Source organism: Protopterus annectens, chromosome 5.part0 (genome assembly GCF_019279795.1).
Source record: "Protopterus annectens isolate FY-2018-M chromosome 5.part0, PAN1.0, whole genome shotgun sequence".
NCBI classification, from domain to species: domain Eukaryota; kingdom Metazoa; phylum Chordata; order Ceratodontiformes; family Protopteridae; genus Protopterus; species Protopterus annectens.
In genome coordinates, this window is record NC_056735.1 from 377,372,372 (window position 1) to 377,384,311 (window position 11,940).

The 11,940-nt window shown below is 40.7% G+C and overlaps 1 protein-coding gene across 5 annotated transcripts in view; it reads right to left on the bottom strand.

Moving 5' to 3' along the window:
* The window catches only part of RIOX2 (ribosomal oxygenase 2), a 456,423-nt gene that overhangs the window by 243,125 nt on the left and 201,358 nt on the right, over positions 1–11,940 (bottom strand). For all 5 annotated transcript variants that reach the window (XM_044072345.1, XM_044072343.1, XM_044072342.1 and 2 more), the window contains exon 5: positions 7,909–8,012. In XM_044072345.1, coding sequence (XP_043928280.1) covers positions 7,909–8,012 — 104 coding nt within the window. The remainder of the gene's footprint in view (positions 1–7,908; positions 8,013–11,940) is intronic.

Consider the following 11,940-nt stretch of genomic DNA (forward strand, 5'->3'; position numbering starts at 1 on the left):
TCCAGTATTGGCCACCAGGCCTTGTCCTTTCTAGGTACCAAGAACAGTCTTGAATAAAAACCTTGTCCTTTTTCCTGTTCTGGTACTGGCTGAATGGCCCCCGTATCCATGATGGACGTGACCTGTTTCTGTGCCTCTGCCCATTGATTTTTTGGCAGATCTGGCCAACCGTTTGCCATTGGCAGAGTATGGAAATGGAATCTGTATCCCTGTGACACTATATTTAGCACCCACTTGTCTTGGGTTATTAACTGCCAATTTTGAGCAAAAAGTGCTAATTTTCCCCCTAAGGGTGCTGCCAAAAGATAAGTGCTTGGTGCAGGTAGAGGGAAGTCATTGGGACTGTTTTCTGTAGGTCCGCACTTTATGTCCTCCAGATTTGGAGGTAGAAGTGCCCCATTGCTTTGACCTGTATGAATCTTACACCTGGTATCTGGAACCCTTAGGGCGTCTGGATTTGCCCCTTTGAGCTCTGTCTGACGCAGGAAAGGACCAATTTTTTTGTAGGCCAGTGTCTACTGAATCTTGGTGGCTGCACTTGTAAGAAGTATTTTACAGTTTGCATAGACTTAGCTTGATCTTCTATTTTCTTTAAAACCTCTTCTGCCTTAATACCAAACAGAGTATCATGTTGTAAAGGTGCATATAGCAATTTAGCTTTAACATGGTCAGGTAAATTTTGTTCTTTTATCCAGGCATGCCTCCTAATTACAGACCCAGTAACTGTGGCCCTGCATGAGGCCTCTAAGGAATCAAAACCACATTGCAAAGTATGTTTTCCAACCTGTTCAGCTGCATGTAATAATTCCTGCAATTCTTTATTTTCTGCACATTCAGAAATCAACATAATTTTCTGTTTCAGCAATCCCATAATATGTTGTTGATACCTGAGCATATGAAATTGACAGTTTAAGGCCCTAACTACCAAGGTTTCAGATGTATAAACCTTTTTTCCTCCATCTATCCAGTGCCCTTGAATCTATGCCAGTGGGGGTACGATTTTTTTGCTGTTGAGGCCTTAACTCCTTTTGGACCCTTTGAAATAGTTTCAGGATCAGCAGCAAGGTTTCTAAATAAAAATTTATGTGAGTCAGGGACCCTGTAATATCTGTCAGGCTTGTCAGGGACCCTGTAATATCTGTCAGGCTTGCTGGGAGCCGGAGGTAAGGAGTCAGGGGTCAAGCTTGACTCCGAAAACATATCATCCACAATGTCTAAAACAGGGGGAATGGCTAAAGGCCTGTGCTGAGGGAGAAGAAGAAAATCCCTGAGCCTCTTTGATTCTGAGAAATCTTGACTCTCCCAGTGAAAATGCTCCCTCAAAAGTATGCAAGATTTTGCCAAATGAATAATCCTCAAGAGGTGATGCAGGTGGTATAGACTCCTCCGCATCTGAATCCTCATAGGGACGTTAGATAATTCCTGATCAGAAGAGGAATCAGAAGAAATAGAAACCTGATCTGAAGATTCATAATCAGTGTCTTGCCTAGGCCTCTTATCTGGAGGGGGATGGGTACCCCTGATCAAGGCAATAAGGTCTTTGGCCATATTGATCTGTTTTTTAGGCATAGAGGCCTGTGCATGTGGCTCATGCGTCATTCTTTTAGGTTTAGAAATTGCCTTTGTCTTTGGTTTTGCAGCGATCATCGATTTGCTATACAAATGTTGAGGCCTGAATAAACCTTCAGAAGCCGGTGCCTGCTCAGCGGCTCCAGACCCATCCAAGGGAGATATATCCGTGGGTGCAATACTTCGGCATTCCGCGAGATACTCAGACTCCACATGGCTGTCGGTCGGGGCCTGCGACTTGAATGTAGCGGGTATCAGGGGCTGCAAAAGCACCTCACTGAGTACCAGCGAACCAGTGACTAGCTTAGGAGAAGCTTTGTCATCCTTTTTGAACCTCGACTGTCTCTCTCTGTCCTTTTCTTTGTGTTTTTTCTGTACTCTGGTGGTCGGATTGTTATCCGACGACATTTCTGGGTAGTTAAATCTGTTTCCAAAATACTTTGATGCAAAAATATACCGACGCTTAATAGTGCGTTGGTTAAATCTAGCACAAAACCAACAGCCAGGCACGTTGTGATCAGGGCCTAGGCAAGGAATACAGTATAAATGGAAATCCTTATGAGGTATTTGCTTCCCACAACTAATACAATTATTAACTTTTTCTGACATCGGTATGGAGCAAGAAAAAAGTTTCCCCAAAGACTTCAGTTCTGAAACTCAAATTCGAATATTTCAGTAGTCGGCCGACCGGCACTTGCAAAATGCTTCTGCTTCGGGCAACGCGTGGCAAGAAAGACTAAAGAAAATGGCTTCGGCTGCATGTTTTATACCCCTGACGTCGTGGAAGAGGAGACAGCAACCGACGCAAGACACAAGACTTTGGAATTCAGGCTGACTGAGGGCAACCTGCCAGCAGATTACCCAAATGTAATGAATGCAACAGTGAAACACGAAGAACATCAGTTTCCACTTAACTAATTTTGGTTTCCTTGTATTAGGCTCCTAGGCTCCATATAGATATGCAGCACATCCTTACAAAACATATCCCTCAAAGAGATGAGCACCAAGTCCTCTGCACTGTAAGCCTTACAGTCCAAGATTGGGTCGACTTGAGATCTCTTGCTGGTTCTGCTTTTCCTGGACCCAAAAGAAGGAAAACTAGTGTTGCCACAGACAAAATGAAGTTATCAACACCATTTCTGGCATGTCCTCTTATCATACACAACCCACTGGTGTGCAAGAATAGAGGACATGTAGAGAAACAGACTAGGCCCTCACATTCGGTATCCCAGTGCAAGTGTTAGTTCAGTTTGTGAGATTTCTGAATAAGCAAAAAGGTTTACCTCTGGCATAACCCCCCCCCCCGTGAACAATGCCCAGAAATGCATCACTATTACCATCCACTCATGGGGATCCAATTCTTTTCTGCTCATCTAATCTGCCAACACATTCTCCTGGGATGTGATGAAAGGTTCTGTGGGCCAATATTGACTCCTGGGCCAGCTTCCATGCAAATTTAGGAATGGGGTACCACCCTGTTTGTTGATGTAAAACATCACAGTGTGACTGCTCTTCTGAATGTGCGGGTTTCACTATTACCAATGGGTCTGAATGCCCTGATGGTCACAATCACTTATCTCATTCATGCTAATGTGTTTCCTAAGGCCTAGTAAAAAGTCCCTTGGATCCAAAGGTCTCCCACACCAGCCTGAGGTAAACTTTGTCTACCAAAACAGCTCTTCTCTGATGGAATGGGGAACTGCAGGGACTGTAAATGTCGGCACCATCTGTTTCTGAGTTACCTCTGTAATTTCTTCATGTGCAATCTTGCCAGGGGAGTCACTAGAATGCAAGAAGCCATGAATCCTATGACCCAGAGGAACTCACTTGCCAAAATCTGGTTCTGTTTGCAGACTGTCCTTAATTACTGTGACAGAAATAGAACCTTGATCAATGGGAGGAAGGTTCTTCATTGCTCCTAGAAACAGCACCTGACTTGAGGGTAAAACGTGTGAACGTATGAGATGGAGATACAAAAAATGCTCCAAGAAGTAGAAAAAGCTCAGAGTAAATTTTCTGGATCTCCTCCAGGGATGTTGCTTGGATAAAGCAATTACCTAGTATTGTCCTGCAAAGTGCAATTACTGGAACCAGGTATTTGTAAAAACCATGTGTGCAATACATAAGCTAAAGGAGAAAAAGGTGAATTGGTAGTGGTAACCCCATCTTTTAAACCAATGGAGATGTTTGCCTTGGCTATGGAGATGTTGAAACAGGCATCTTTTTAAATCCAAGTTGATGAAGTAAGCTTGCAGAAGGAGTGCAGGTAGATGGCTCCGCAAGATTAGCGCTTTGAAATATGGAACCATATGAAACTTGTTTAATCTTGGCAGGTCCAGTCCTCAAAGTCTCTTCTTTTCTTGGAACCAGAAAGAGCACGGACTAAAATCTGATAGCCCCTTCTTTCTCTGATAGCTTCTCTAGGACTTATTGGTGTTTTAGTGAGGGAAGGTGGGACGCATTTGATCTTTGGCAAACCAGTGGAATGCCTAGGAATTTTGGCTGTGGATTTGTTTCCCCATCAACAGTGCAAAGGTTGACTAGAACAAGCCATCATTCAGAATAGCATCAAAGGTGGTTCAAGATTTTTTCATATAAAGGCCCGATTCCCCGCATGCCCCTGACTACAATGAAGAGAACTGCCTCACTTCTGCAAGGGATGTTTCCTCTTAGGCAGCTCAGCCCTTCCCCTTGAACCACAAATGGTGAATTTCTCTAGTTTTCCCCTGCCCTCAACAGCATGCATTCCTCTCTACCACCACGAGAGAAGAGAGTAGGCAAGACTTCTTCATTAATCCCCCTCCCTGCTTGACTCCTCCAGTGCCAGAGCCACTAACTGAACCTTGGACACCTAGGCCACAGTCAGGCCTCTGTCACTCTATGCCATGCAGCAAGGCCAATAGTTTCTACTATATCCTACAGCAAGGGACTTAAAAACACCTATGACCAATTGCAAGATGTTTTTTTCTCTCTAGTCTCTCAATCATTTGCTCTCCATGTTTATCCAAACAGAAGCTCCTTTTTCATAGATGAACTACAGAATTCTGCTTTTACATGCTGCTCAGGTAAAGGCTTTGTCATCTATCAAGCAGGCAAAGGCTGCATCCTCAGCCAGGCATGTCTCCTAATCACAGACACAGTGCAGCTATCCTGTATGATGCACCCATTGCATCACAGCCACATTTAATGGAGTGTCTAACGTGGAGCTGAGGCTGCACAGGCCAAGCATCACCTTTTAGGTCCTTATTCTCTATCTCTTCTACCTTAACTGGAAAAGGACTCAAAATTTCAACATGTAAGGGTGGCAGCTAAGCAGCCTAATGGCCAGGGTAGCCAAGGTGCATGTTTTCTACCCAAAGTGGTTGAGGATTCTGCTTTTATTGGTGAAAGGACTCTTGGGTGAAGCCACAGTAGATCCCTTACTGGAATTAATGGATGCCATTGTCAGATCAGCCAATGGGTTTTAAACAGATATATGTGGGAGTTGTGGGCATTACAAAAAAGGTCTGGTTCCTTATATAGAGGACTGGAAAGCTGGCTTGAAAGAGACACTAATAAAAGCATCATTCAGGGCTTCCAAGACTGGAGGAATGGCTACAGGTTTGGGTTCAGATAGGCCCAGAAAATCTGTATATCTGACATGGGTCAGAGAATTCTTTGGCCTCCTATCCATAGGTCTCTTTTGTTCTATGAAGGGCATTCTCCAAATGAGACATCCTCTGGGGGTTAGGCAGTGGATAAGGCATCCTCAATGTCTGCCTCCAGGTAATGGAGGGGAGACATTTCATCCACCTCCGAGCTGAGGTATCCAAATCCCTCTGGGGAGACAGCGCCCCTTTCCTTCTGCAGGATCCACCCCTGACATTGAACCTCCATCAGAGGGTGGAACTCTAAACTTCAAAAAATCCAAGACATCCTTGGATCACCTGAGGAGTTCAGTGGCGTGAGTGTGGGAGGCTAAGAAGGGAAGGATGCAAGTTAGCTGGTGTCTGTTTATGTTTCAATGTCTTAGGCCAATGTCAAACTATGGTCCATCCTAGAGGCCTTATTTAATGGGGAGACACCAGAGACCTCAGCCTAGTCTTCTTTGACCTCCTTACAAACAGTGTGAAAGCATGGGGATCATGGAGATGCTGCCCTCCCCATCACTGAAAAGTATACGAACACCATAATCCCAGAAAAGAGACATTCTGCATAAGCAAAATGTTGGCATTCAAAAAGCAGTGTGCTGACAAGCCAACAAGCCAAAAAGAAAACCCAGGAAATGAGGAAATCCTGATCACTCACTTTTCTCCTTTAAAATTCTTTTGTTTTTGCAGGGGGCAATACCTCTGAGAAAATGGAATATTCAGAGAAATGTCTCTCTCAGACTTAGTATATGCAAGTCTGTTTTTCGGTTATTTAGCCTCTATATTTCAAGACTTGCTCTAGTGAGTCCTGACATTTCAAATGGTTACCCAAGAAAAATATATACTCTAATCATGAGGACTTGCTCCAGGCAGACAACGTGGGAGCTTCTGGAGAGCTGCACCACAGGTTTCCCCCATAAATGATGTTGGGTACAGGGACTGCAAAGATACCTAATCAACATCTACATCTTCAGGCATACGGATGCTATCTAACTCTTCAGTCATGTCATCAGCCTCTTGACTTCTTCCTCATGCAGGTCAGAAAGTATTTCTTGACACTTAGACTATCATATATCATAAGAGTCAACCAGTGACACGGCAGACTTGGACCAGACAGATGCCTTTTCAGGGATAAGTACTTCTGGAGAAATTCTACACAGCAATTTAAGATCCCCTTGACAACAGAATCATGCTGGGGACAATTGGAGATGATGTGCTCTGGACCCAGGCAAAAAGGACAGAACTCAAGGAAATCGTATGAAGATTTTTCTGCATACATCTACTATGGTTATGGTTAGTAACATTCTACGAAACAGATAATTCAGCCAGCAAATTCTATCAATAATAATTAGCCCACAATAACAAATCAGGTAAGAATCTTTCCCCAATGGGTCACTTACTTGGACCTTTAGAAGGCGGCCAAACTGACATTTTAACACAAGGAAGGCTTAGACAGATAACTGAATTGCAGCAAGAAACATCTGAAAGCAAAGCCAGCTGACGTTCCATTATAACATCAATGTTCTGATGTCCGAGTGGATGGGAGTCTGCTGGGTCAGGTGGGGAGAAGGTTGAAGAGATCTTGAAGTCAAGCAGGCAGGAATGGCAAGCGTTAATATGGCAACAGAGGATATTACAACGAATATCACAGTGTCCTTTATGTTTACTATTTCAAATTTGGTACTGCGAACATAGTTCTGAATATCATCGTGACTAGAATGACACATTTTTCCTGAAAAAAAAAATGCACTTCTGAAGCCTACAAAGTACACTCTGCTGATACAAATATCTCAATCTATTTGCAGCAACATGCTGTACACCTGGCGATATGTAGAATTTGTAATCCAAGCATGGTTGTTTGGAATTTGTTAATCTCTTGCTACTTTTCTGCAACATTTTTACTACTCACTACTTTACTCAACCATTTCTTAAAAGAAAGATGAAAACATAGGCATGACTCTCACCTTTCATAAACTAAGATGCCACATTAAAATCCAGAAGATATGTGTTCTAGAATTATTCTAACATCTGTCTATGCTTCACTTTATTATACAGCAATGAAACACGATCACACACACACACACACACACACACACACACACACACACACACACACACACACACACACACACACACACACACACAAGACCAAAAATGTGGAGCAGTGAATATCAAATAGGGTTCTTCTATTGTAAACCTGTATTTTTTTTTTTTGCAAGGGGGGCAAGCCCCCCTGCATCCCCTGAACTTATACATATCCACTCCAAGAGCACCATACCTCAGAGGAAAAGGAATATTCCAAGAACTTGCTATTTCGGACCTAGCAGATGTAAGTCCATTATTTCATCTATTCAGTAACTGTATTACAGGACTCACTAAAGCAGATCCTGACATTTACAATGGTTATTTACAGTACAAGTAAATTACAATGTTAGTCTTCTTGGATGCTACTATGTATACAAGTGATGTGAAAATGTTAAAACAGGCTAATAAAGTCCAGAAAAGGGGAGCACTGTTCTGTAATTAAAAAAAGTACACAACTGTTGAGAAAATGACTACAGGCAGTACACATAAATGGAAACTTTTCTAAACATTCTGCACTATATGTACTATGAATTTTGCAAGATGAGCATTTTAACTTCTAAACAATCTAATTTTTTTTGTTCTAGTTTATTCAAGTCTAGCGTTAAACTACCTAAATTGATCTTACGTGTTCTGGTAGGTGCTGATGGTTACATGGGTGGATACTAATTCTCCAGCTGGAGTATCTGCCTGGTGTATGGTCCCCCTTGGAAAGTACAAAAAGTCACCTGGCTAAAGGAAGACAAAAAATATGCATCAGATGTCATCTCCTTGTAACATGCATCAAAAAAATTGGACAGTTCTTTGCTTTTTAAGAAGACACACAATGAATCAATGGACTGTAATACTTGCTGTGAAAAAAATAAACACTTTCTTATCAAATTATGATTAAACCAAGGTTTATTTATTAGTGCTGGAAGGTACAACAGCTATCTTTACTATGTACTACCACAATAGATTGTACAACAACCTTATAAAATCACTGACCACTTCCCCATTACCTTTAAAATGAACACCTAATCGTAAACCTACCCCAGTTTAATCACATGTAGGCCAAAATCCAACAATATTTTCAAACAGAAGTAGAGAACAACTTTATCCAGACACATCTCCAACATCAGAAGAAGCCCCCCCCCCCCAAGTAAAGGAGTGCAGTGTTCATACAAAAATAAATGGATAACAAAAGGGCTTAAACATCTCCAGAACCTAAGAGAGAAGATTTGACATGATTAGAAACAGAACACAAACTCAGTCCACCTTCACCACGCTATATAATCTTGCCAAGAAATCCAAATGCAGACACAAAACGACATTAGAAAACCAGGCGATTCTCCCTCTTAGGCAAAAGAGAACAAAACATTTCTGGAATGAAAACAACTACCAGACATAAAATCTATGAAAATACTTCCACTATTTTCCACCATTGCTCAAACACTAAAACTCTCCTGCAAAGACTTCCTCAATGATTTCAGACACTTACTCAAATTTTAAAATACAATCCGTACCACTTCCCTATAGCCTCCTTAACCATCTCTATTCAAACCTTTATTCTATTTTAAAAATAAGTAAGAGTTAAAGATGTCACAATGCAGCTCAGCCAAAGGACTACTCCACGTGGTTCTTAAAACCACAGTCCCTGGTTAGTCAACTGTATACTTCACGTGGTTCTTAAAACCAATGTACTATGCCTACCATTTGGAAATCTGCTATAATTACACCTACTAAACAACGACAACCACTAAAGACCTCCAACTTTAGGCCAAATTATATAATGCCCAGTCCAAGAAAAATAAAAAAAAGAGTCTTGAAAAATTATCCAGTCAAATTTCTGAGTACATATATCGATACCAATTTCCCACAAAAAGCAAGATGTGGACAAAATAGCATGATTGTTCTATGGATCCTGTCAGATGAAATCCTAATTAACATGAACAAAAGTAACCTTACATCTATAAGATTCAAAGACCTAGACCTTTGATCTTATAGACTGCACAACACCATGCAATAAACCTAAAGAAATACGAATAAGCGAGAAATCATTTCAATGACTATTTCAGACTATTCAAGGTTAAACTAGGATCCTTCATTTCTGAAGCACCTAATTAATGGAGTTCTTCACGGGTCGGGTCTTGCATCCTTCTCTTCTGCATTTTCATCCACAAACTTCCACAAAACCTTCTCACTTACCACTTAACCAACATGCCAATGGCAGATCCAGCCACTTCCATTCAGTAATTCAAACTCTGCTCCAAAATGGCCTACACACCCCTCAATCACTGGCTGCTTCAATACAAACTGTTATTTAATCCATCTAAAACTAAAACTATGATTTTTGGTACTCATGAAGAACTTGTCAAAACTCAAATTCCCTAGATACTGTAGACCCAGACAACACCCAATAAAAAAAATGCTACACTCAAATAGCTGGGAGTTTAGCTAGACCAAAGACCAAACTTTCATCACCACAAAAAGAAAAAAAAAACACATATAGCAAACTTAATTCTAATCTTCTGGGCCAGAAAAAATATTCTGTTAATTACATCCCCAGCTAAAATGGCCATAAGGAAGGGAATCCTTTGGGCCCAATTAGACCGCTCATTATAGCCACAGCCTCAAAGAATAATGATTGTTGTTTTACAATACATCACAGACTAACTATACAGTTCCATCATTAACCCCACCCGGAACCACCGCCTGACACTTTCAAAAGCCGAATTTCTTTCAGTCAGAGAAATCTCTTACTTTACCCACTGCCCCAAGCTTCTAACCCCCGACACATTTTCACCTCACTCAGAGGAACAAACAAACAAAATTCTCCACCTTTTACAATTACGTAAGTATCACACAGTCAGCTCCCAACCAACTACTACCAAAAAACAAAGTGCATTGCACCAACCATGCATTCCCTACTCTGGCTTGTAAACTTCAAGAACCCCTCTCCAAATCCCCTCCTATGCTGAATTTAAACATCTGCTTAAACATATCTGCATAATCAATGCCAAATTATTATGCTTTTAGTCACACATCACCTAAACCAGATCAACCCCTACTCATGTTATAAGTTTTTCATTCACTTCCAATTCTTCCCTTCACACAGGTGATTTTAATTCACTGATGCAAATACTGTATATACCGTTACTGTAAAAAAAGTAAAAATAAATGAAGCCATAACTAGCTATTCAGATGAACAGTTGAAACTGTAAAAATCAGAGGCCGAAATGAAAAAAAAGACTGGATTAGTATCCATCAGAGAGCTGTTTCAAAAAATGGTAGAGCTGGACAGTGAGCAGAGAAAACTTGAGACTTTCTACTATACCAGAAAAACTGGAAGGAATAGACTATATTAATTTTAAGAAAGTTCAAATAAGCAACTGAAAGGCCACATCAAATGTATACTCCAAACCTAGCTATGAGAAAGCAGCGAAGACCTGTATTAGTAAAGATGCAATCATACCAGCAGAAAGAGTAGATGCTGACAAAACTGGGGCAGCAGGGAAAAAGTACTACAAACTAGAGATAAAGTGTTTGTGGAAAATGATAACTCATTGCAGGCAAAAGAAAAACAAATTTATCCCAGCAAACAGGGAATGCTGAGTGGCAGGTGTAAGATTCAAGTTGCCGTACACAGCTGTCTTCAGAATATTTTTTCCTGGAGGATCAAAGACATTTTGGGACACTAAAGCTCACAGACAGTCTTTGCCAGTAAAACCTTTTCCAATGTTCAAAAGGAAAATGCTCAAGAGATGCAAAAAAGCACAGGAGTTGACTAAAAGAATCAGAAGTATCTTGGACGTGAACCAGAGTCTGGTGTTGGGAAATAGAGGTGATCAGGAAGACCACCAGCAACAGTGAAATTAGCAATCAAATGGTAGACTATAAATTCTCAGTCACGTTTGTGAAAAAATGGGAGTGCAAGAAAAATGGCTGAAAAAGACTGGACTTATGTTAACTGTTAAAATTGTGGAACAGCTGTAAAGCATATACCCCACTTTATGTCATTAACATTTAGAAGGACACTAAAAAGGGAAAATGTAACAGCAAGCAAAACAATTTTTGTTTTTATTAGTTATATGTGTGTGTGTGTGTGTATATATATATATATATATATATATATATATATATATATATATATATATATATATATGCATGCACATACACACACACATTTCATTTATTTATTTTATTTTACACTGGGTTACTGGGAAAGTCCGACTGGACACAAGTCCTTTTTCAGCGAAGGCCTGGGGAGAAATGTTCCACATATAACACAGACTAATGCAGTACAATTTCACAGGTACAGAAGCATTACACTATTCATTTTACATAAACCTAAATTAGTATGATAATACATTTATAATTTACCACCACAAAGTAAGATGACATAAGATACACAATACAGATACAGAGATGAAACATCTTACACTGTGCAATTAAAAAATCCAGTATGGAATTTTATTATAAGGTATACACCAAGTAGTCTATACTTCAAGGAAGAAGTAACTGCAGAGAGGAAGAAAAGGGAATACAAAAGGAGACTTGCGAGCATATGAGGTCAAATGCCTTAAATTAAGAGAGGAGTAATTACCTTGGGTGAGCAAGAAGACTGAGGCAGACAAGCCTGGGGAGTCACAGTTGCAAATTCTCCTGGCTTGTAGGTGTG